Below are 25,856 nucleotides of genomic sequence, written 5' to 3' on the forward strand. Positions count from 1 at the left end.
ACTTAAACGACTTTTAATTTAAAACCAGCTTCATATTCTCTTCCGATCGAACGCTCCATCATACAGTAGATACGGGATGCTCTTACAATAAAGGTGTAAAAACACAAAACAGTGCTAACGTCACTTCAGAATAGTTCGGGTATTACCTTGTGGTCACGTAGGCACAATACATAGAAAGAAAAAGGCCATGTGTGCCGTGGTTACTCTCTCAGGTGGGCGTTAGCATATCATAATCTCTTGGACCAATAGCGTGAGTTTTCTGCAATCGACTTATATGACCGACATTAGAAAATACCAGAAATTATATGATGAAATCAAGTCCCAACTTATTCACGGGAGAGCTTATCTACGAGCATATACGGTAGTGGCATCATTTACTAAGAATTAGGAAGATGGTGAGCACAGATTATTTAATACTATGGGTATGATTGTTAAAAAAGGATGAACAAAGAATCTTACACTTAACTTAGCAGTAATGGTTACTTTTAGTGATTTAAAAAAGGAATTCACAAATAAAGGCCTAAAAAGCTTGGCCTTGTTTCAGGGCCATCTTAACACATGGGCATGCTGGGCAGTTGCCCGGGTGCCCCACAAGCATCGGGGCCCCATGCTAATCTATGTATGTTGTGACTTGCTGAGTGGTTGTGTAGGTAGGGGCCCCAGTGCACTGCTTTGCCCGGGCCGGGGGGCCTGTAATGCCGTTAAGACGGCCCTGCCTCGTTTCCCATACCAACCATATCTTTGAGGATGACCTCTTACAGAGTTACAGACATATCCCACTTACCGGACAGTGATGGGGTGCAGTGTCAAAAACAAATGGTGGCACCGCCTTTGGTTTGTTCCCTGGATATTTCAACTTTGTTGGTGGGTGCTGTTTATAAATAAAGAATAGTGACCTGGTATGGCTGCAGTGCATCAGGATGTGTGTGCTTGTGTAGAATATAACAATCTGTGGTTTTTCTGCTTGTTTCCTAGCCCATTTAAACTGAAAGTGCTGCCTACGTATGAAGCCAGTAAAGTGCGAGCCAGCGGCCCTGGTCTTAGCTCTGGGATTCCTGCTAGTTTTCCTACTGAATTTACTGTCAGTGCTGTGGATGCAGGGAATGCACAACTATCAGTTGACATCACAGTAAGTAAAACCTTAACAGCTTCAGAACCAAGGCCTATGATTCTACCTCACATAACGTTAGGTCTTGTCCAGCATCCTTACTGGAAAAATTATGAGTCACTAAATTAGAAGCTGGGAGAATGGCAGGACCTGTACTACTTCACTGTGTATTCTTACATTGTTGTTTTGTTTTTGGATGATTTTTAAGATGTACATGATAAGGTTTTAAGAGGCACAATGGATACCACGTTACCCCCAAAGGAAACAAAACCATTAGACGCATTATTTAAAAAGAACTAAAACCAACAAAAACGAAACATTGTCTTTTCAGACACTCTAATCGGTGGTATTAAGGTCCAGTTAACAATATCATCTTCTTCTTCTTTCGGCTGCTCCCATTAGAGGTCGCCACAGTGGATCATCTTCTTCCAAATCTTTCTGTCCTCGTCATCTTGTTCTGTTACACCCACCACCGTCATGTCCTCTCTCACCACATCCATAAACCTTCTCTTAGGCCTTCCTCTTCTCCTCTTCCCTGGCAGCTCTATCCTTAGCACCCTTCTCTCATTATACCCCTCATCTCTCCGTCCAAACCAACGTCATCTCGTCTCTCTGACTTTGTCTCCCAACCGTCCAACTTGAGCTGACCCTCTAATGTACTCATTTCTAAAGGTCCAGTTAATAAAATAACTGGAAAGAGCCCTAGAGTGTGTGTACAGGTACCAAGTAATCGATCTCTTTATAGTATGATCATTATCTATGCATGTATGATATACATTATGTCCAAACAACCTAAGCTATGGGGGAAATAAATGATTTAGATAGGAATATAAGTAACAAACTGGTTAAGTTTGCTGATGATACCAAGAGAGGTGCATTAGCAGATAATTTGGAATCCGTTATATCATCACAGAAGGACTTGGATAGCAGACAGGCTTGGGCAGACTTGTGGCAGATGAAATTTAATGGCAGAAAATATAAAGAATTACACACAGGAAGTAAAAATGTTAGGTTTGAATACACAATGGGCGGTCAGAAAATCGAGAGAACACCTTATGAGAAGGATTTAGGAGTCGTGGTGGACTCTAAGCTATCGACTTCCTGACAGTGTTCAGAAGCCATTAACAGACTGTCAGGTTATATAGCGCCTTGATGTGTGGTGAGTACAAGTCACAGGAGGTTCTGCTCAGGCTTTATAACACACTGGTGAGGCCTCATCTGGAGTCCTGGGTGCAGTTTTGGTGTCCATTGAGACGGAGTCCTAGTGGCCTGGTCACTGTCTATGTGTAGGCAGAGGACAGAAGTGATCAAAACATCTAATAGGATGTTAAGTTATATAGCACCATGATGAGTGGAGTCCAAGTCAAGGGAGATTACTTTTAAGTAAATGTAAAGTATTACATATAGGAGCTAAAAATGTTAGATTTAAATATACAATGGGACGTCTGAAAATCAAGAGTCCACCTTATGAGAAGAATTTAGGAGTCATAGTGGACTCGATGCTATCAACTGCCAGACAGTGTTCAGATGCCATTAAGAAGACTAACAGACTGTCAGGTTATATAGCGTCTTGATGTGTGGAGTACAAGTCACAGGAGGTTCTGCTCAGGCTTTATAACACACTGGTGAGGCCTCATCGGGAGTCCTGGGTGCAGTTTTGGTCTCCAGGCTACAAAAAGGACATAACAGCACTGGAGAAGGTCCAAAGAAGAGCGACGAGGCTGATTCAGGGCTACAGGGGATGAGTTATGAGGAAAGATTAAAAGAGCTGAGCCTTTACAGTTTAAGAAAAAGAAGATGAAGAGGAGACCTGAGTGAAGGGTTTAAAATTATGACGTGAATTAGTGCAATGGATCAAGACGGTGACTTTAAAATGAGTTCATCAAGAACACGGGGACACAGTTGGAAATCTGTAAAGAGTGAATTTTGCACATAAATTAGTAAGTTTTTCTTTACACAATGAACAATAGACACTTGGAATAAGCAACCAAATAGAGTGAAGGACAGTAAGACGTTAGGGACTTTCAAAACTCGACTTGATGTTTGTTTTTTTGGAAGAAACAAGTGGAGAGGACTGGCGAGCTTTGTTGGGCTGAATGGCCTGTTCTCGTCTCGAGTGTTCGAATGTTCTAATGAATCTATTTAAACTTACCACAGACAGCTACAGACATCATATTTTTGTTATCTGCCTGTTAAATGACTGTATTGATTTGTCCCTTTTTAAGGATAGCGAAGGTAAACCGAAGAAAAGCACTATCCATGATAACAGTGATGGCACTTACAAAGTCTCCTATGTGCCAGACAAGGCAGGGCGCTATACAGTGGTCATCAAGTATGGTGGAGAAGAGATCACTGCTTCCCCCTGTCGTGTGCGGGCCAGTACAACTGGAGATGCCAGCAAGTGCACTGTAGCAGGTAAGTATTAAAAAACAAAATCTCCGGTGCCCTTATTGCATTGGTCTCTTGTTATTGCTACATTGCACAGTTAAAGTTAGTATATGCAGAAATGGTGTGCATGATGCAGGCATCCAAATTAATCGCATCACTTGACGTCATATGTTCAGGATGTAAAATGTACTCCTATTGGTGTCATATTATGTCCAGAGGCATGTGTGGCTATGATGTAGGACTGTAAAGTTGTAGTTTAACAATGTCAGTCCTGCCATTTTGCTCACTCTTTCTGCTTTAACTCAAATTGTAGAGCTCTGGAAGTTTTATGCCAGAATGGGAATATATGTGGAGCACTTTGTAGTGACTTTCAATATGAACTGTGCTACGTAAACCTGAGCTTGTTTGCTTCTTCATATACAGTAAATATCCTTAAGCACAAACATTTCTTATTCACATCTTCACATTGTTAAAATAATACAGAATAAAGGTACGATTATAAATAGTATTTTAATCAAATAAATGTGTAGTGAACTTCAGAAAGTCATCCATCCATCCATCCATTATCCAACCCGCTATATCCTAACTACAGGGTCACGGAGGTCTGCTGGAGCCAATCCCAGCCAACACAGGGCGCAAGGCCGGAAACAAACCCCGGGCAGGATGCCAGCCCACTGCACAGGGCACACACTAGGGACAATTTAGAATCGCCAATGCACCTAACCTGCATGTCTTTGGACTGTGGCAGGAAACCCACGCAGACACGAGGAGAACATGCAAACTCCATGCAGGGAGGACCCAGAAAGCGAACCCGAGTCTCCTAACTGCGAGGCAGCAGTGCTACCCACTGTGCCACCCTCAGGAAGTCATGTCACATCTAATATTCACATGTCCGCTGTCTGGCTGTCAAACTTCTCGATCACCCAGAATGTGTGACTGGGGCATTGGTGGGAGGCAGAGAGAGACTAGACTGTGTGTATATTGTGTCACAAAACGCAGACATAAGAGTCATAAAAAGGTTTGGGGCAGCCACCCATATAATATTCCCTGGCTGCAAATGGGTAAATTGCTAGCACTGGTGTGCTCAGAACTGGGCCCAAAACAGACCCGATTAGGCTAGTCAGATATGGCCGGCCAGAAAAGGAAATAAAGTCATCGAGAGTGGAAGCAGAAGGGTCCACTTCATAGGTTCGGACCCGGACTTGACGTCATCAAAAGGGCCCAGAACAGGAAGTCTTTTCGGTCATGGGTTCTTCGCCCCCCCACAGCGACTCCTGGTGGCCCCCAAGGTATCCAGCAGGGCTGTGTATAAATACTACAAAGTCCATGTGGCCCTGCTGGACCTCGGAGTACTATCCTGCTGTCGGGAGAGCTCCTCCTGGCGGCCTGGGGGTGAGGACCGGCATGAAAAGCCGGCAGTCCTCCACAATGATTATAACTGACAACTAATGAAAGTCCCAAATTCAGTATCTCAGAAAATTAGAATATCAATTAAGACCAATGAAAAAAAAGGATTTTTAGAAATGTTGGCCAACTGAAAGGTATGAACATGAAAAGTATGAGCATGTACAGCACTCAATATTTAGTGGGGCTCCTTTGGCCTGGATTACTGCAGCAATGCGGCGTGGCATGGAGTCGATCAGTCTGTGGCACTGCTCAGGTGTTATGAGAGCCCATGTTGCTCTGATAGTGGCCTTCAACTCTTCTGAATTGTTGGGTCTGGCGTATTGCATCTTCCTCTTCACAATACCTCATAGATTGTCTATGGGGTTAAGGTCAGGCGAGTTTGCTGGCCAATTAAGAACAGGGATACCATGGTCCTTAAACCAGGTACTGGTAGCTTTGGCACTGTGTGCAGGTGCCAGGTCCTGTTGGAAAATGAAATCTGCATCTCCATAAAGTTCGTCAGCAGCAGGAAGCATGAAGTGCTCTAAAACTTCCTGGTAGACGGCTGCGTTGACCTTGGACCTCAGAAAACACAATGGACCAACACCAGCAGATGACATGGCACCCCAAACCATCACTGACTGTGGAAACTTTACACTGGACCTCAAGCAACGTGGATTCTGTGCCTCTCCTCTCTTCCTCCAGACTCTGGGACCTTGATTTCCAAAGGAAATGCAAAATCTGCGTGGGTTTCCTCTGACAGTCCAAAGACATGCAGGTTAGGTGCATTGGTGATTCTAAATTGTGTGCTTGGCGTTTGAGTTTATGTGTGCCCTGCGGTGGGCTGGCGCCCTTCCCAGGGTTTGTTTCCTGCCTTGCGCCCTGTGTTAGCTGGGATTTGCTCCAGCAGACCCCCATGACCCTATAGTTAGGCTATAGCAGGTTGGATAATGGATGGGTGTTATTTTCATTTCATTTATTTTTATTTTTTGATATTTGCCAGTAATAAAGCTGTAGTGAATGAATTACCCAAGGGGGCTGCTAGTGCCGAGCTGCACGATTTTCATGTCGCGCTGCGCGACGATCATTTAAAAGGCTGTACGGTGGCTGTCCTTTTGTCTCAGTTCTTTGTGTGCGGAACGTTAAAAGTGTCTCCGAGAAATTGTAAGTAGGGTGTGATGTGCAAGTAGTTTCTAGGGACTTCAAAGCGTCTTCTGAGAAGATCCGAGAAGACCTGCTGTGCACGTGTACGCGCCAACATTTTTGAATTCTTTACAACGTTCTACTCTTTGTCCTTTGTTTCTGGCCCCAGGCCTGGTTAAATGTCTTTTTTGCGGGACGTATAACGCTGTTCATGTTGTGAAGGGGGGCTGAACGCATGCTATAAGGAGTTGCGCTCGGATCAGCTGCTGGCGAGCTGCGTGTTCTGCTTGTCGCGCTGCGCGTCAATCATTTAAAAGTCTGTACAGCAGCTGTCCTGTCTCACTGCCTTGTCTCGCGTGACGTCAAAGTGTCTTCCGAGAAGATCACGTCTCGTCTCCCTCCCAAGATTTTTTTTTATAATAGAGAGATATGCAGATTTAAGTTAATTGGTTGTTTTAATTGGTATGATTTGACTAAGTGTGGGTGTGTGCAAATACAGTATGCCCTTCAGTTAATTATCAATGCGCTCAGCCTTATTCTGTCTAAATAGGTTTCAGATCCCATTGACTGTATTGGGGTAAATGGATTAAGAAAATGGGTGGATTGATGTATAAGTTTCAGTTTACCGCATGTTAATCAATATATGCCAATTTAACATAGTCTTTCTTTGTGCTTGGCGTCATATGAATCCAAGTGACTGGTTGAGTGATAAATAACTGATTCTTTTTTTCTCCTCCACCTTTTCATGCTATTCATCAGGTCCTGGCCTTGGTCCTACCATCGGTGCAGGGCAGGAGGTCGGATTTATTGTTGACGCAAAAAGAGCAGGAAAGGGAAAAGTGTCCTGCACAGTGGTGACCCCTGACGGCCGAGAGGAGGAAGCTGATGTCATTGAGAATGAAGATGGCACTTTTGACATATTCTATAATGCTCTTACACCTGGAGATTATGTACTGTATGTTCGCTTTGGTGGAGAAAATATTCCAAAGAGTCCCTTCAGGGTCCTGGTAAGACTATATCAGTTAGAATGGGGGATTCATTATTATTGGATATTTGGCTAGTGCTGTTATTTAAGGCAACTTACAAGTTCAGGATAAGTTACACCTCGTAATTAGAGCGTAGGCACATCACATGACTTGTTTAGGGTAACACAGTGAGGCAGAGATGGCAACTCAACCAACATGGAGTGGAAGTGAAGTGCATTATGCAAGTACACCACAAGTCAAGTCAAGTTGGTGAGCATGCACTGGTACAGCACCCACTACACAGCGAAACGACTCGGGATCCCGGTTTGCAACCCCCTCAGGCAGACACGCAGTCCAGTCCCACCCTCCAGAAATGACCGTCCATCTGCCGCAGCCAGGTGTTTTACGTGGGTGACCCCTTGGCCTGGTCCAGCAACTCTGGTCCCCAACAATGAGGATCTTACGAGCCGGATCACCCTCGGGTAATCATGCCCCATGTCTGTAGTGCCGTAACTGACACTCCCTCACAATGCAGGTCATGTGCCTCATTCGGGACTCCATGAGCAACACAAAGTCAAAACCAGCGGGACCCAAGGATTTTCCAGAGAGACACAGTACCAAAGGAGTCCAGTCTTCATTTCAGGATACTGGATAGCGTCCATATCTCGCAACCATATAGCAAGACAGGCAGCACCAGGACTCTAAAGACTTGAACCTTCATCCTTTTGCATAGATATCGGGAGCGCCACACACCCCTTTTCCAGTGACCTCATGACCCCCCATGCTCTCCCAATCTGCGACCTCATTACCCCCCCATGCTCTCCCAATCTGTCAACTGACTTCATAGGAAAAGTCACCAGAGTCATGAATGTCACTGCCATGGTAAGTAAATCTCTCAATGATGAGGTCCACGCTCTCTCCACAAACAGACACACTGCTGATGGCCGTGCCCAAGAGGTCATTAAAGGCCTGGATGTTGGTTTTTATCCAGGACCCTCACAAGCCCAGACACTCCGACTCTTCGCTCAGTCTATCGAGCGCTTCGACCAGAGCCTCCTATGACTCCGCGAAGATCACAGCATCATCAGCAAAGTCAAGATCCGTGAATCTTTCTTCACCAACAGATGCCCCACAGCTGCTGGACCCTATGACCTTGCCCAACACCCACTCCATACAGGCATTGAACAGAGTAGGAGCAAAAACACACCGCTGACGAATTCCAGACTGGGATTCAACTGGGAAAAACGCAGAGGTCCTGCCTCCACTCTGCACAGCACTCCCAGTACCAGTGTACAGGCCGGCCATGATATCCAGCAACCTTGAGGGGATCCCGCAAACCCTCAGGATGTCCCACAGGGCAGGTCAATCAACTGAGTCGAACGCTTTGCGAAAATCGCCAAAGGCTACAAAGAAACTCTGCCGATATTCGTTTTTTACGCTCCATGAGAACCCTCAGTGCCAGGATGCGGTCGATGGTAGACCTGTTAGGTGTAAAACCAGACTGTTCCGGTCGTTGGTAGGTGAGCTAGTGATCACAGATCCTATTGAGGACCTTACCTGGCACCGAGAGCAGTGTTATCCCCAATAGGGTCTGTGATCATTTGCTTGCTTATACCACACTGACCTCAAAATTAATAATTTGAATTAGTGGTAAAAAACCTTAGAACAGGATATCCTTTAATGAAGTATTCTCCTTCTTGAACAAAAATGCAAAGAAAAAGATTTGACATCAAAAAAGTGGTAGTTTTGCCTTAGGCAAAGCCAGAATCCTTAAATTCTTGATGTTTTCTCGGTATTTCCTTACCAGTTACTTGCAGTATATTTGCCTTTTTAATTCATTTTTGCTGGCGGCTTCATTTTGAAGATTGTCCAATCCAGGTATTTGAATGCATATTCAGTAATCATTTTATCAGGTTTAATGAGGTGGTTTAATGAGTCTTTTCAATAGTATAATTCACCAACAAGAAGCAAGAAATAAATAAAAGAGTATTTTTCTCTTTTTGGCCAGTCAAGGCACCATTTCTACTATATCTTGTGATATAGAGCCAGATGACCTTCTATAGCATGACACTTGTGTGTACGCTTTTATATTTATTTATATCTGTCCCTAACAAACAACTCTGTATGCCATTTAGGGGGAAAAAAGAACAAGAAAACCTCAAAATGTAAAAGTTTGAATTAACAAGAGACATGAATGAGATGAGTAAGGAAAGAGAAAATAAGAAAATAAACATTGAAAACCTAGTTTTGTAAATTCACTTGAATTTCACAAGAAAGTCTGACTCTGTTCCTCCAATATTAGCTTCTTTACACTGGCTGCCTGTCAATTTTCGAATTGATTTTAAAATTTTGTTGCTAGTTTTTAAATCTTTACATGGGCTCGCTCCTGCCTATTTATCAGCCATCTAGAGTGCTTAGATCTTCTGGTCAGTTGTCTCTTGTTGTCCCTCATACTAAATGTAAAACTAATTGGGACAGACAGGACTTTGTCAGCCTCGCCTGTGGAGCTCTTTACCTCGTCACATAAAGGAGTCGACAATTCAGAACGAGATTAAAGACTCATTTCTATTCACTTGCATTCCGTGACCTTCACTAATACTGATGGCTTCCTCATTGTGATTATGTAACATTACTTCTATTTATTATTTTTCATTTAAGTTCATATATTTTATTTCCATTTATGTTATTTGTATGTTTTCTTTAATTCTATTATTGTAAAGCACTTTGGCCACAGCATTCCTATGTTGTTTTAAATGTGCTGTACAGTAATCCCTCGCTATATCGCGCTTCGACTTTCGCGGCTTCACTCCATTGCGGATTTTAAATGTAAGCATATCTAAATATATATCACAGATTTTTCGGTGGTTCGCGGATTTCTGCGGACAATGGGTCTTTTAATTTATGGTACACGCTTCCTCAGTTTGTTTGCCCAGTTGATTTCATACAAGGGACGCTATTGGCGGATGGCTTAGAAGCTACCCAATCAGAGCACGTATTACGTATTAAATAAAACTCCTCAATGATATACGATATGCTTCGCGGTGCTTGATTGTTTGCTTTTCTCTGTCTCTCTCACTTTGCCTGACGGAGGGGGTGTGAGCAGAGGGGCTGTTTGCCTAGAGGATACGGACGCTCCTCTAAAAAATGCTGCTTTATCTTATCGCGGTGCTTTGACATACTTAAAAGCCCAAAAGCACGTATTGATTTTTTTTGACTGTTTGCTTTTCTCTCGCTCTCTGACATTCTCTGCTCCTGACACGCATTCCTTTGAAGAGAAGATCTATTTGCATTCTTTTAATTGTGAGAAAGAACTGCCATCTCTGTCTTGTCATGGAGCACAGTTTAAACTTTTGACTAAAGGGTGTTACTTCATGTCTAGAGGGCTCTAATAATGTTAACAGTGTCGGGAGAGTTTATAAGGGCTTAAAGTATATAAAAATAACCATACAAACATATGGGTTCTACTTCGCAGATTTTCATCTGGAACGCAACCCCCGCGATCGAGGAGGGATTATTGTATAAATGAATTGACATTGACAGTACTCTGTTGAAATGTAGCAGCTTATTGATGCTACTAATGTAGCCTCCCCATCTGTTTTTACTAACCCTTTGTGCTATAATGTACATGCACATGTCTATTTTAAGCTCTCCCTGCCTCTCTTTCTCTCATACCCATATGTTTTTTTTATCTATGGTCAGAGTCTAGACCTAAATGCTCGATTGCAAACAGCGGCTTAGACTGTTTTCAGTCATTTTCAAAAGTAACCAATATTTTTTAAACTGACTTCAACATTAAAATCACCAGCATGATAAATAAATAAATTAATTAATCAATAAAAGTGCAACGTTTTTATGTCACGCTTTAAATCAGGCTTATTTTAAAACCTACATATACATGTTTGGTATCATTCTTTTCAGAATTTGTCGAACTTTAATGTGATGTTGTTAGATTTTCAGATTCTTATTCCGATTTTAAATTTTAAACTATAAAATATCAAGAACTCGCGTCCTGCGAGACGAGACTTTGTGCCAAGAGATTTAACCACGCCTGGGGAAGGAAATAAAAGACAAAAGAGTAGGACAGCTGCTGTACAGGCTTTTAAATGTGTGAAGTGCCATGCGAGATGCAGATCATGCATGCCAGCGGCTGATCGAGCATAGAGGAGGTTAAAAAAAAAGTATTTGTTTCCTATTGTATCACCGTTTAAGAGGGTGTTTGGGAGGAGTGACCGTGTCTCCTTGGGGTGCGTTCAGCCTCCCTCTTCACAACGCAAGCAGGACAGACGTGAAGTGGCTAGAGCATAGCGCAGGCTGGGGGGTAGTTGGCAAACGAAACGAGCAGGGGGCAAACCCCTAGTTAATCAATCAATCAATCACTAAATAAATTTAGTGGGTGTCCCAAATGTCAGAGGTAGAGTAATTGGTCATGGAAGCCAACAACAAAGATTGTGGTTACTTTAACTTGTACAAAGTGGTGTGTATTTTGCAGAGTTTTATGCACCGTTTCTGGTAAGGAGAGGAGGTTAACGTATTTTACTCAAAATAAATGGGGTACATATTTACAGCAGCTAAACACAAGTCAAATGTAGTTTTGAATTTAATTCTTTTATAGGCTTTGAGTACAAATCACAACTGAAGAGAAGCACTCTGTATGTTATTGGCCTGTTTACACTGTGGAAAAGCATTAGGGCCGTGTTGTACATGAATTGAACACAACTTGACGGGGTCACTTTTCACTCGATGTAGCTAATCACATTAAGTCTTTTGCTGTTCTTACTCGAGAATCCATTACGTATCTCAAAGGCTTCAGCTTTCATTGTTTTGCAGATGATACCCAACAATATATTTCTGCTAAACCTTCTTTGATTTGTAGATTTTAACGTACCACCTTCTTAAACTCAACAGCAGCAAATCTCTAAATTTCCTTATAGGCTGAAAATCTGTTTTATTAAAATCTGGTAGCATTAGAATCTATTGATTGTTCACCCATATCACATTGTACCCAGGTGAAACGTTTAGGTGTTATCCTTGACAGTTCTCATTCATTTGAACCTAATATTAATTCTGTGCCTCATGTTTCTTAATATCATCTTTGAAACATTTCTCAATTAATGTTCCTCCTTAACCCTAACCCTAACCCTAACCCTATCTTTTACTGAAAAATTGATTTATGCACTTATTAGTTAAAAATACATTATTTTGTTTCATATTCCTAACAAGCTGCTGAACAGGCTATAGCTGATTCAGAATGCAGCATTTTGTTGGTTCTTTACAAACTTCATTCACTGCCAGTCAAATATCAGAGGAATTTTATAAGATTCTGTTTACATACAAAGCCCTCCATAACAGCCCAGTGTATTTGTTGGATTTCTTAACGGAATATTCAACCCAAAAATTGTGTTAATGTTTCTTTCCTTCTGTACTTTGTAGTTTTAGCTGATAAAAAAGTTAAATCTCATGCATTCATATAGAGTAGAGAAAAAGAAAGACGTTAAAGACATAATAATGACCACTGCTGTATAAAGCAAGCAATGTTAAAATTATTAGTTTCGTCCATGGAAAAAGAAAAAAAAAATAATCTCGTTAGTCTTGTTGTGTAATCCACATATTAGTTTTCTAGTCGTGTGTTTTTTTGCAAAAATATTGTTAAATAGTTAACTGACTGAAATATCAGCAAACATCATTAACAGGAAACCTAAATCCGTAATTGACTGTCTGAATTGAAGACAGAACTCTTGACCAATGAGTGAGGAGAGAGGGGGACAGATACAGCAATAAAATGTACAAGTCATTTAGTAATTAATGAACTCTGTATATTGGAGCTGTGTACATGTTTATGTTGATATATATTGTGTAACACTTTTCCTAATTGCAAAGTATCGAACAACTGCTGTTTTTGAATTGCCTAAAAGCTCTTGTATTTTATTCCGTCAATTCTGTGAATTTTTCATCTGTAGTATGTGAGAAGTCAAACCTTACCTGTGATTTTTGCCAAGATCAGATTATATTCGCTTCTTTGTTTTTACTTCAGGTCACAGATGAAGTTCCTGTTGTTCAGCAACAGACGGTACAACAACAAGCAGCCCAAGGAGTGTACCCTCCTGGTTTCCAGCCTTGGGTAAGCTTCAGTATCCGCATTCCAACTGCCCTTGCCTATATAAGGCATTTTTGTTTTTCTTCCCAAACAAAGTACACGGTACCTGTAACATACCAACAGCTTTACATTTCACTTTGACCTTGTCAGAATGCTTTTTTGGTATAGATTTTAATTTTTAATTTCTTATATACTTTCTCAGTATCTTCTTCTATTGGCTGTTCCTATTAGGGGTCGCCACAGTGGATCATCTTCTTCCATATCTTTCTGTTCTCGTCATCTTGTTATGTCAGACCCATCACCTGCATGTCCTCTTTTACCACATCCATAAACCTTCTCTTAGGCCTTCCTCTTCTCCTATTACCTTTCAGCTCTATCCTTAGCACCCTTCTCTCATTATACCCCTCATCTCTCCTCTGCATGTCCAAACCAACATAATCTCGCCTCTCTGACTTTGTCTCCAAACTGTCCAACCTGTGCTGACCCTCTAATGTCCGCATTCCTAACCCTATCCATCCTTGTCACACTCAATGCAAATCTTAGCATCTTTAACTCTGCCATCTCCAGCTCTGTCTCCTGTGCCGCCGTCTCCAGCCCATATAACATAGCTGGCCTCACTACCGTCCTGTAGACCTTCCCTTTCACTCTTGCTGATACCCGTCTGTCACAAATCACTCCTGTCACTCTTTTACACCCTGCCTGCACTCTCTTCTTCACTTCTCTTCCACAAGGATTATGATTATGGGATTCTGATTAGAGACCACATTCGTTTTATTATCTTATGCTCTGTCTGGTTATTTTGTGCTCCTTTGTATTGTTTTCTTGTATCACCTTGTGATGGTGCTCACTTAGATTAAAATATTCAACTGAACCAGGGTTGCCTTATCCATACTTTGGTCTCTCCACAGGTAACAGACGGATCATATGTTCCTGTAAGTGATATGAACGGCATTGGTTTTAGGCCATTTGAAATGGTCATTCCATTTCCTTTTAAAAAAGGTGAAATCACTGGTAAGGAATATTTCCTAATTGTATAAATTAGAGATCCAGATCTGCTTCTTTATGTCTCTCAAATACCATTCCTGAGTTAGAACCTTTCAACTTTACCATCTCATCTTTTAACAGCAATGACTAAAGTAAGTGTCTTTCACGTTATGTTCAATTTTGTTCAGTTTTGACTACTGCCTGTCAAACTGTCAGATATGTCTGCAAACCTTTCTGAAAGAATGTTTTAGTTTGTCATTATGGGTAATAGGGTGTAGACTAGTCAGCAAACATGGCAAATGTATCCCTTTAAAATGAAATCTACCACACAATAAAGCAGGGGTCCTCAATCACAGCCCTGGAGGGCCGCAGTGGCTGCAGGTTTTTGTTCTAACCCGGTTGCTTAATTAGAAAGCAATTCTTGCCAATAATTTAATTTCATTGCTTGATAGTTGCTTTAACTCTGCAATGTCAGGTCATTCTCATATCCTAGATTTTCTTGCCCTTTCTAAGGATATCATCCAAATGATTTGAAGGCTAAAACGGAGGAGTACTTCTCAGTCCTTCACTTTTCTCTCTTCACTTCCCTTCCAAGTATTTAATTAAACCCAGTAGTGCCTGATAAATACACACGGGTGTAAATGGTAATAACAAGATAAGTGGACTAATGCTGGTCTCTTTTGTCATTTGCATGTTATTGCTAATTAGGAGCAATCAAGACTATTATAAGCAATAAGGGTTCAAAATCTTAATGAGCGAGACAACTAAAGTGAAGCAAGAGTGTCACTTGAGCATTAAGGGCTTTTTATTATGCAATTGGGTTGGAGCAAAAACCTGCAGCCAGTGCGGCCCTCCAGGACTCTGATTGAGGACCCCTGCAATAAAGTGTGCAGAAAGTGAAGTCCATCTTCCATTCAGATTTCAAAGGTGCTGGCTACAATACTTCATTCCAGCTACCTTGTGTGTTTTTATTCATCTGAACCAAAGAAGACTGCACAATAAACGCAAGGTCCTGTGTTTTCCCTGTGTGTGTCTCCATATGTATTTTTCCATATGCTAAATAATTACATGTTAGGCTGTTTTTCATTAATAAATTGGAGTGTGTATGAATGTGTATGTGTGTGTGTATGTACTGTATGTGAGTGTGCTTATTGTTTTACTTTGAAATGTTCCTTTTGATTGCCAAGACTTAGCATAAGACAGACATAGTAGATCAGTCAATCTTAATACGGTATAGTACTTTTAACTGCTGTGCCAAATCAGTTTAGATGCACACATGAATTATATTCTGTTTGTACAAAGGCATGTGTGCCAAGCCCCCTTTACAACTATTCCTGCGTAGCCTAGCCTGCCATACCATATGCATATGTCCTATGTGATAATTGTGACAAAAAGATTTTTCTTTGTAGGTAAAGTGCAGATGCCCTCAGGAAAGACTGCGTGTCCGGACATCCTTGACAACAATGATGGCACAATAACTGTGCAATATTCACCCACTGAGGCAGGCCTTCATGAGATGGAAATAAAATACAATGACAGGCACATTCCAGGTCTGTTTTTTTGTTTTTCTCATTCTTGGAATTTCAAAAGGAAAAACATATGCATGTGTTACTTTTAAGTTGTTGTGTCCTCATCTTTTTTTCTTTTTCTGCAGAAAAATTGAACATATTGTCTAAATCAAGAGTTCCCAAACGTTTTTCAGCTGCACACCCCTTTACCAAATTCTCATTTTAATCACTTGTAATTAATGAATGAAAAAGATAAAAGGACTATGGAATATGACATTATCTTGTGCAACATTTAATATTGAAACCTGTACTAACGAAAATTAAAGCATTAAAACATTTATGAAATAAATATGTAAATTTAAAATAAGTATAAGTACGTATTTACACGTGTACCACGCGCATATTTTTTTCCCCGAAAATTAGCATTAGAAAATCAGGTGCGCGTCATACACAAGGAAATGTAATTCTGTAATGTTTACTTCTTATGCTTGGGTTCGCTCGCATACTCGCGCTCTGTCTCTCTCGCTTGCTTGCACACGCTCTCTCTCTCTCTCTCTGAACGCTTCCTATACAGTCACAACCCGCGTCGTACACGAGGCAAAATGATTTTCTGTGTAAAAATTAGGCTGCGCGTCTTACACGAGGGCGTGTGGTACACGAGTAAATACGGTACAAATAGTCCAAGCTGTACTGTCTGCATTTCTTTTTTGGTTCAGTCATATTATTATCTGAATAAATAAAAACTTTAATTAACAAACAATTTCAACAGCCCCTGTGATAAAAAAAAATAAATAAATAAAGTATGTACTTACTTGAAACAGAAAATTTTTGTTCAAACTCGAATAAATAAACTGTGTCCTCTGATTTTCTTTTTCATAGTACTGCTCCTCAATAATTATATTCAAAGTTCAAATCAAAAATAAGTACATGTCACATCAAACAAACCAATTTATAGTGTTTTATGAAAGCATGGCCGCACAAGACTGATAGATTCTCACACTAGGGACAATTTAAAATCGCCAATGCACCTAACCTGCATGTCTTTAGACTGTGGAAGGAAACCATGCAGACACGGGGAGAACATGTGAACCCAGGTCTCCTAACTGCAAGGCCACAGCGCTACCCACTGCGCTACCGTGCCACCATCCAATAAAAAATGGAAAAAATAGAATTCAGGAGATAAGAAACAATGTGTTGCTTCATTGAGCCTGGGGTTTGGTGGAAAGTGTAAACTGGTTAAGATGAAAGCCATCAGGACTGAACTTTAGAACCATTGATGTTCACATTGCCAGAAAGGCTTGTCCTACATAAATAAACATGGCCTGTTTCCTATTAACATGTGTTGTTGTTAGAGATGCTCTTAACAAACAAAACAGAACCAAAAAACTATCAGTGGCCATCACCCAAAAAGTATCTTTAGCTGCGCTTTTTGAAAAGTCGTGAAATTCTTTAGGCCCCGGTTACTAATCATAAGCACTAATGTTAATTGGCCTTTTTTTTTTTTCTATTTACAGAGAGCCCTCTGCAGTTCTTTGTGAATTATGTGAACAGTCCTAACGTGACAGCCTCTGGTCCAGGATTGATTTATGGTGTTGCCAACAAACCAGCCACTTTCACCATCTACACTGAGGAAGCCGGAGACGGTATGTTTGTTGGGGAGATGATCGGCAGACAAAGTTATGACCATTATATAATGCGCAAAGGGAAATGTACCATCTTGACTTTCTATATACCTGACATGGGGATTTCTGTTATTGAATCCTGTCCCTTAAAAGAGTGAGGTGCAGTGGAGCTTGGGGTGCCAACTTAATAAAAAGAGAATTGAGAAGAATTTTAGAGCTTGTGTGAATAAGATGTGATGTGAATGGGACTTGAATAAAATTAACTGAATAGAATTGTATTGACTGCACTTAAAGGCAGCAGTTGACGTTATTAAAAACAGATTAAAAAACAGAAGATAAGACGTAACCTCTGGGTTCCTTTCCTCTAAACTCCCAAGACAATGCAAGTATAATCCTTTGAATCTCATTGAAAGTTTTCTGTTTAACATGAAAGAGAATACCCGAAGTGAATTAAATACAGGCAAGGCACAAGCAAGAATTGAATGCCGATATAAACTTACTGTACAGTAGATTACAAGCATTCAGGTTATTTGAGCATTACTTTCTGTTAAATAAAATAAAGTTATATGTTTTAATGCATTCTTGTTTATCATGGATGTTGGCCTGACATTTCTTGCTTATATGGTTGCGAGACATGGACGCTCTCCATTGACCTGAGACGAGGACTGGACTCCTTGGGTCCCGCTGATTTGACTTTGTGTTGCTCATGGGGTCCCAAATGAGGTACATGACCTGCATTGTGAGGGAGCGTCAGTTACGGCACTACAGCCATGTGGCGCCATTACCCGAGGGTGATCCAGCTTGTAGGATCCTTATTGTTGGGGTCCTGAGTGGCAGACCAGGCCAAGGAGGTTGCCCATGTAACACATGGCCGTGGCAGATAGTGGGTTATTTCCAGAGAGTGGGACTGGACCACATGTCTGCCTAGGGGGGTTGCCAACTGGGATCCCGAGCTGTTTTCGTTGTGTGGTGGGTGCAGCAACACACTGTACCGGTGCATGCTCCCCAACTTGACTTGACTTGGCCTGACATGCAAGGAAGAATTTCTCTTTACACTGTGCACACGATAACACTGCAGCTACTACCACATTAGCTGAGAAGTCTTACCTCTTTGTTTTCGTGGAATAGGAGGTCTGGATCTGGCAATTGAAGGGCCCTCTGAAGCTGAAATCAGCTGCACTGATAATAAGGACGGCACCTGCTCTGTGACATACCTGCCTACCTTACCTGGAGAATACAACATTCTGGTGCGGTACAATGATGAGCACATCGTGGGCAGCCCTTTTACTGCCAAAATTACAGGTAATCAGCTTTGTGCCCGATGTCTGTCTATTGTGACGTGAGAGGCCACCACCATTCCATTGTCTTAAGAAGAAAGCAATGTGTTCCAAGTTTATTTTAGCCACTCTGGACCATATTCATTCTATCTAAAGAGGCCTACATTTTTTAAGAACTACACAAGGCTACTGCTTGATGAGTATATAAAATACACCCTCGAGTTACTCCTCTTTGCCTATTTGGAAGTGACTTGTCATATCTCCTTTGTGGGCCCAAAGTCCATGGTGCTTGGGTCACATGACCAAAGGTGGAAGGTCCAGCTGTATCTGTCCTTGAGTTCTGCTATTCCTCTCGGTTATGGCCACTTTCCTGTGGTTTGCAGTGTCTTGCTTAAGAAATAAGGTGATTGAGCTTTGAAGCATCAGGAGTTCCTCAGCCTGTTTCCTAGGATTTTTTAAAATGTGGTAATGGAGAGGCAGAATAGACTTTGTGTAGGTATTCTTAGTTTTTCTTCTTCTTCCCCCTGAGCAGAGGACACAAGAAGGAGATCCCAAGTCAAGTTGGGTGCTACAGCTGACTTTTCTCTTGACATCAGTGAGAAGGACCTTAGCCAACTTACTGCCAGTATAAAATCTCCTTCAGGGAGAGATGAGCCATGCATCCTCAAGAGACAGCCAAACAACCACATTGGTAAGAGCAGTGCATTACGTTATGACATCATCAGCCTCATTGGATTTAAACAGGAAAATAATCAAGTGACATTTTTTATTATTTATAACTCAAAAGAATTCTGGGAATCTGCTGCTCATAATCAATGGTTGTGGTGATATTTAAAATCACTTTCTTTCCTTACCGGTCACAAGATTAAATACATTTAGTTCTTTTTTCTTTTTGAAATGTTATTGAGTGATTTGCTAGTTCTGAAATGTGTATTCTCATGCAATCAACTTTGATGTCACTTTTTGTTTCATTTTCAAATTGCTATTCTCTGATAGGTAGAAGAAGTTACAGAACAGGAATTTAATCTTCTCTTCTGCTGTTTATGATTTAGTCCCTCTGCCTATACGTGTCTGGAATTCAAGGTTGAATGACCACATGTCCTCGATTCACATATTTGTTTTTTTCTAAAGTGTACTGTATAAAATAAAGATAACAGCGTGTCCCGGGGTGTCTGGCTACTACATGTGCTCTTTGTTAGCCTGGCAGCATGGCGAACAACAAACTGGTGGGGATGATGTTAGGCATTTGATTTATTGTTTGGTTATGAAAGAGTCACCACTTTAGATTGATTTATAAATGTTTAGTGAAGATAGTGTGTGTGTGTGTATTTAATGTCTTTCTAAGACTGGTTTATTTTAGTAATTCTGTTTTGTTCTCAGAATGTGAAGTTTGATGTTCCTTCATAGTTAGATTTGGCTGAGATTTAATTGACACATACCCTTTGTCTGTTTTGATCTGTTGTCTTTTTGTAAAGTGTAAAAAAGAATTAACCTGGAAAATGAACGAGTCTGTAAAAGTAAAGCCAGTTAGAAATGAACTAAATTGACATAAATTAACATGTTAGCTCCCTGAAACAGGAGCTGCAAGCCACAAAGTCACTGCTGTTCTGCTCGGTTCACTTTAGATTCATGTGCAAAAAGTAGGAGAAATGGCTGTTTTTCTTAAGTTTTTTTAGTTAGTGGTTTCTTCACATAGGTACGTATTTATAATTTAAATAATTTTGGTAAATTTACTTCTTGGGACAAATTATCTATCTATCTATCTATCTATCTATCTATCTATCTATCTATCTATTATATAGTGATTTCATATTATCTATCTATCTATCTATCTATCTATCTATCTATCTATCTATCTATCTATCTAATAGCACCTTTCATGTCATTTATATATTATACATCCATCCATCCATCCATTATCCAACCCGCTATATGCTAACTACAGGGTCACGGGGGTCTGCCAGAGCCAATCCCAGCCAGCACAGGGCGCAAGGCAGGAAACAAACCCCGGGCGGGGCGCCAGCCCACCGCAGTTATATTATACAATACTTTTCATATCTATCTATATACAGTGCTTTTCATATCTATTTATTATATAGTGCCTTTCTAATTATTTGTATATTATATAGTGACTTTCATACCTATCTATTATATAGTGTCTTTCATATCTATCTATCTATCTATCTATCTATCTATCTATCTATCTATCTATCTATCTATCTATCTATCTATCTATCTATCAGTTTTGGAGGGTGTTGTTTTAAGCAACAATGAAACTTGAGTAACAACAAAGCACTGAAGAATGCTTGGCTAATCAAATGAAAAATCACTAAGGTGAAGGCAGGTAATATAAACATGTCAGGCATTAATAAATCACAAATGACATCATTTTAAAGTGTTAGTTGAAAACGTACCGTATGTGACATCCCCAAGGAAAAAGTCACCCTGTGCTTTGCAACAGGAAGCATCTAACAATCTTGAATTGATCTAATACTTTGTACCAGAGGATACAGGCTCCTTAAAGAGCAGAGGCCTTTACCAATCCATACCATGCCGTGTGATGATTGCCTCATATAGAAGCTGCTGGCTTCAGAATGAAAGCTCTAACGCAGATGATGGCTGTTGCAGCCTCTGTTCTATTGTTACAACTGATTTCATTGCTGCTAATTCTGTATCTGATGTAGCACAATATAACTGATCTGTTTTTTTTTTTTGTCTTCAGGCATTTCCTTTATTCCAAGAGAAGTTGGGGAGCACCTTGTTAGCATTAAGAAGAATAACTGTCACATTACAAATAGCCCAATATCAATTATGGTGGTCCAGTCTGAGATTGGAGATGCCAGCAAAGTGAAGGTTAAAGGACAAGGCCTGGTACAGGGACAAACATTTGAGATGTCTGACTTTGTTGTTGACACCACAGAAGCTGGTAACTTATCCCACCTTTAGTAAAAGATTGCAATTCTATGTGTTTTGAAGTTGTAGTTTTTAATCTTACGCATTCCTGTAACTGAAATAAACTGCTGCATCCTCTACACAGGCATAATAAATATGGTATTGTATATTTCCAAAATGATCACTATTCCAAGCTGGCAACAAAATGATTTAGTGTTCATATTTCTGCAATGGTAAATTGGATTCAGAATTACACCAAAGGTTAGAACTGGGCATTTGTCCTAGTTCATTTGATATAGATAGTGAACTCCGTCATAACATCCTTTATAATTGTTTTTATATGTCTTGAGATTTGAGAAATGACTTGCTTAGTGTCACACAGTCGATCAGTAGCTGCAACTGGCCGTTGTGACAGCCTATGGAGGCCTTTATGTTGAACAACATGCAGTTTGCTTTACACGTTGGCAGATTAGTTACAGTGAGTGACGGTTACCCTTATTTTAAACACTAGCGACTGGGAGGCCGATCGAATCGGGCAAAAATTTCCTAGGTTTGTGAAATCCATTCTTTCTCTGCAAAGAATTATTTGTTTTTTGAAATGTCCTTGAAATGATTTTGTTATCATAGCACTGATTTGTGACCTTTTCAGCCAATGTAATAAAGAGCTTCCTGTTTAAACGGGGCTGCGAGACGTCAACTCAGCTCTTCGGTGCACCTCATTTGATTTTTCCGGCAAACAAATTTTCAAAACAAACCGTATTTTACGACTCTAATCAGAGTCGGAGTAATGATTATGTTGGTGTGGTCGTTTTAGATCTGAGATGAGCTAAAATTTAAACAATGACCGTTGTCAATACCCAGCCATCATTACTCAGTTTGCCAATGGATGTCAGAAGAACGGATGCCAAAACCGAACTGCCCAAAGATAGATTTCGACGTACCAAGCAAATGGCAATACATTCTAAATTACTTACAGTTCCGGAGCTGTCGAAGGGTTTAAGTCAGTCGACGATGTTAGTCCTGGAAAGTACGCCCCACCAAACCAACGTTCCAAAAACCAACCGAACTTAATGTTATCTGCTCAAACCAACACCAACTTACTATACTCGGCCGTCCAGCGGCATCACTGAAGCATTCGAACATTCTTAGCCAGTCATGCAATACTGTGTCCGCGTTTGCCACGTGATGTTCTAACTACAGAGGCAGAGTCCCATCGCATGGTTCTAACTTGTATTGAGTCGAGGTATTGATGCGAACACCATACATACAGATAGTATCAAATTATATATAAGGATGTCCTGTTTAGAGTTTGGCTTTGTTTGAGCCACAAAAGGTAAGAAAACAGCATCTGTCCATTTTCTGTACATTCAATTTACATATTATAATAAGAGGAAACACATTCATTAAAGCTTATATTAGTAATTCTTTGAAGCAGAACTGAGAATGAAGGTCTCATGGGCTTATATAGGTGAGCATCATAGACAAAACTCTTTAGTGTTAGGAATGATGGCTTTGTAAGTCAGAAAATCTGATGACTGCTGCCCTGTCCTTAAATTGAATATCATCAAAGCAGATGGGGCATTCTGTGGTTGAGTGTGTACTCTTATTAATTGCATTTTGAGTTTGTCCGAATCTGTTAATCTTTTGTGAAGAGTAACCATTGACACGAGAATTACAGTAATGCAGTAATTTACCATCTGACAAAAAGAAATGATAAAATTATAGATCGAAGTGAGAAGCTGGAACGTGTGATTCAAAACTCTTGGGAATAAATGCTTGTTTGTTTGCTGAAGATGATGTGATGACAATATTTAGTGTAAAGCATTGTCTAATCTCGTCAGTTGTGCCAACAGATTCCTTATGAAACAGTTAACTGAGAGGCTTGCATTTATCTAATCACTGATGCTGTTGAGGCAAATGTTTATCTACTTTGTAACATAATCTCACAGATGTGTCTTGAATAATTCTGAGATCTGAGCCTCCTTACATTATTTTCGCAGGGAACAACAGGATTCAGCAAATTTGTGCTCACTCTCTAAACGGGTCTGATCCCTGATAAGTGTCTGATTTCATTTTAGGCTTTGGTGGCCTTGCTTTGTCCATTGAAGGTCCAAGTAAGGTGGATATCCAGACTGAGGACATTGAAGATGGGACCTGCAGAGTCTCGTACACTCCGACTGAACCAGGAGTCTATTATGTGTCCATCAAGTTTGCAGATGAGCATGTTCCAGGTGAGACGCTGGCTCTATTTACCAATTAAAGTTGACAAAGAGGAGGAATTTAGCTTTTTCCTGGTTGTTATTCACCTTGTTTGTTATGCATCTGATTTTCTGGTACTCATGTTTCATATCTTCTGCAGGTAGTCCATTTACAGTGAAAGTAAAAGGAGAAGGTCGAATACAAGAAAGCATCACGCGCCGACAAGGTGCTGCATCCATAGCGACTGTTGGTAGCGTCTGTGACCTCAGCTTGAAGATTCCGGGTACGTGGTACAGAGTGGAGATAAAATACAGGATGAGACTCTAGTGGTCATACTTGTGCAAGTTTTAAATGTAGCTTTTTAAGGTCAGTTATGTTCTTTGTTCGAAGATGTCAACGACTTCACATGTCGATTGCATTGGAATGACATACTAATAAGGTGTAATAAGATTGTTAGTAGTGACTCAGTGATTGTAGTGATGGACAGGTCACGTTTTCCCCATAAAGCTTTTGTGATTTGCAGGTACTTTATCAGCAACCGAAATATGTCAAGATCCCTCCTCAGAATACAATACAGTTTATTTTTGTATAACCCAAAATCACACAAGAAGTGCCACAATGGGCTTTAACAGGCCCTGCCTCTTGACAGCCTCCCAGCCTTGACTCTCTAAGAAGACGAGGAAAAATCCTTGTAGGGGAAAAAAATGGAAGAAACCTTGGGAAAGGCAATTCAAAGAGAGACCCCTTTCCAGGCAGGCTGGGCATCCAGTGGGTGTCAAAAATAAAAATACAATACAATACAATACAATACAATACAATACAATACAATACAATACACAGAACAGAACACAAGTACATAGCAGACTTCATCAGTAGATGATACCTACTCATCTCAGAAGCAGATAGATGTACAGTATGAAGTCTGTTTATAAAGAAAGCTACCTTTAGTTTTCAGTAAACTTCACCTGGTGAAGTTTAGCAGCATTTTATGTACAGTATCTCACAAAAGTGTGTACACCCCTCACATTTTTGTAAATATTTTATTCTATCTTTTCGTGAGACAACACTGAAGTTATGACACTTTGACACAATGTACAGTAGTCCATGTACAGCTTGTATAACTGCTGTCCCCTCAAAATAACTCGACACACAGCCATTAATGTCTAAACCGCTGGCAACAAAAGTGAGTACATGTACACCCCTAAGTGAAAAATGTCCAAATTGTGCCCAAAGTGTCAATATTTTGTGTGGCCACCATTATTTTCCAGCACTGCCTTAACTCTCTTGGGCATGGAGTTCACACGAGCTTCACAGGTTGCCACTGGGATCCTCTTCCTCTCCTCCATGACGACATCACGGAGCTGGTAGATGTTAGAGACCTTGCGCTCCTTCACCTTCTGTTTGAGGAGGCCAACAGATGCTCAATAAGGTTTAGGTCTGGAGACATGCTTGGCCAGTCCAGCACCTTTACCCTCAGTGGTCGTCTTGGACGTGTGTTTGGGGTCGTTATCATGTTGGCATACTGCCCTGCAGCCCAGTTTCTGCTTCAGTATGTCACAGTACATGTTGGCATTCATGGTGCCCTCAATGAACTGTAGCTCCCCAGTGCCGGCAGCACTCATGCAGCCCCAAACCATGACACTCCCACCACCATGCTTGACTGTAGGCAAGACACACTTGTCTTTGTACTCCTCACCTGGTTGCCGCCACACACGCTTGACACCATCTGAACCAAATAAATTTATCTTGGCCTCATCAGACCACAGCACTTGGTTCCAGTAATCCATGTCCTTAGTCTGCTTGTCTTCAGCAAACTGTTTGCGGGCTTTCTTGTGGATCATCTTTAGAAGAGGCTTCCTTCTGGGACGACAGCCATGCAGGCCAATTTGATGGCGTGTGCGGCGGGCGTACGGTCTGAGCACTGACAGGCTGACCTCCGCAGCAATGCTGGCAGCACTCATACGTCTGTTATCAAAAGACAACCTCTGGATATGACGCTGAGCACGTCCACCATGGCCAGGCCTGTTCTGAGTGGAGCCTGTCCTGTTAAACCTGTCGCTGTACAGTCTTGGCCTCCATGCTGCAGCTCAGTCTCAGGGTGTTGGCCATCCTCTTATAGCCTCAGCCATCTTTATGTACAGCAGCAATTCTTTTTTTCAGATCTTCAGAGAGTTCTTTGCCATGAGGTGCCATGTTAAACTTCCAGTGACCAGTATGAGAGAGTGTGAGAGCGAGAACACTAAATTTAACACACCTGAGACCTTGTAACACTAACGAGTCACATGACACC

General features: G+C 41.0%; 1 protein-coding gene across 3 annotated transcripts in view; it reads left to right on the forward strand.

The window, feature by feature from the left end:
* LOC120540236 (filamin-B) overlaps positions 1-25,856 on the forward strand; it is a 194,040-nt gene that overhangs the window by 147,869 nt on the left and 20,315 nt on the right. For all 3 annotated transcript variants that reach the window (XM_039770802.1, XM_039770799.1, XM_039770801.1), the window contains exons 27-38: positions 976-1,129; positions 3,334-3,523; positions 6,785-7,032; positions 13,022-13,108; positions 13,993-14,095; positions 15,478-15,618; positions 17,091-17,219; positions 18,327-18,500; positions 19,008-19,166; positions 21,198-21,401; positions 23,446-23,598; positions 23,727-23,849. In XM_039770802.1, coding sequence (XP_039626736.1) covers positions 976-1,129; positions 3,334-3,523; positions 6,785-7,032; positions 13,022-13,108; positions 13,993-14,095; positions 15,478-15,618; positions 17,091-17,219; positions 18,327-18,500; positions 19,008-19,166; positions 21,198-21,401; positions 23,446-23,598; positions 23,727-23,849 — 1,865 coding nt within the window. The remainder of the gene's footprint in view (positions 1-975; positions 1,130-3,333; positions 3,524-6,784; positions 7,033-13,021; positions 13,109-13,992; positions 14,096-15,477; positions 15,619-17,090; positions 17,220-18,326; positions 18,501-19,007; positions 19,167-21,197; positions 21,402-23,445; positions 23,599-23,726; positions 23,850-25,856) is intronic.

This window comes from Polypterus senegalus, chromosome 12, assembly GCF_016835505.1.
Source record: "Polypterus senegalus isolate Bchr_013 chromosome 12, ASM1683550v1, whole genome shotgun sequence".
Lineage (NCBI taxonomy): Eukaryota > Metazoa > Chordata > Cladistia > Polypteriformes > Polypteridae > Polypterus > Polypterus senegalus.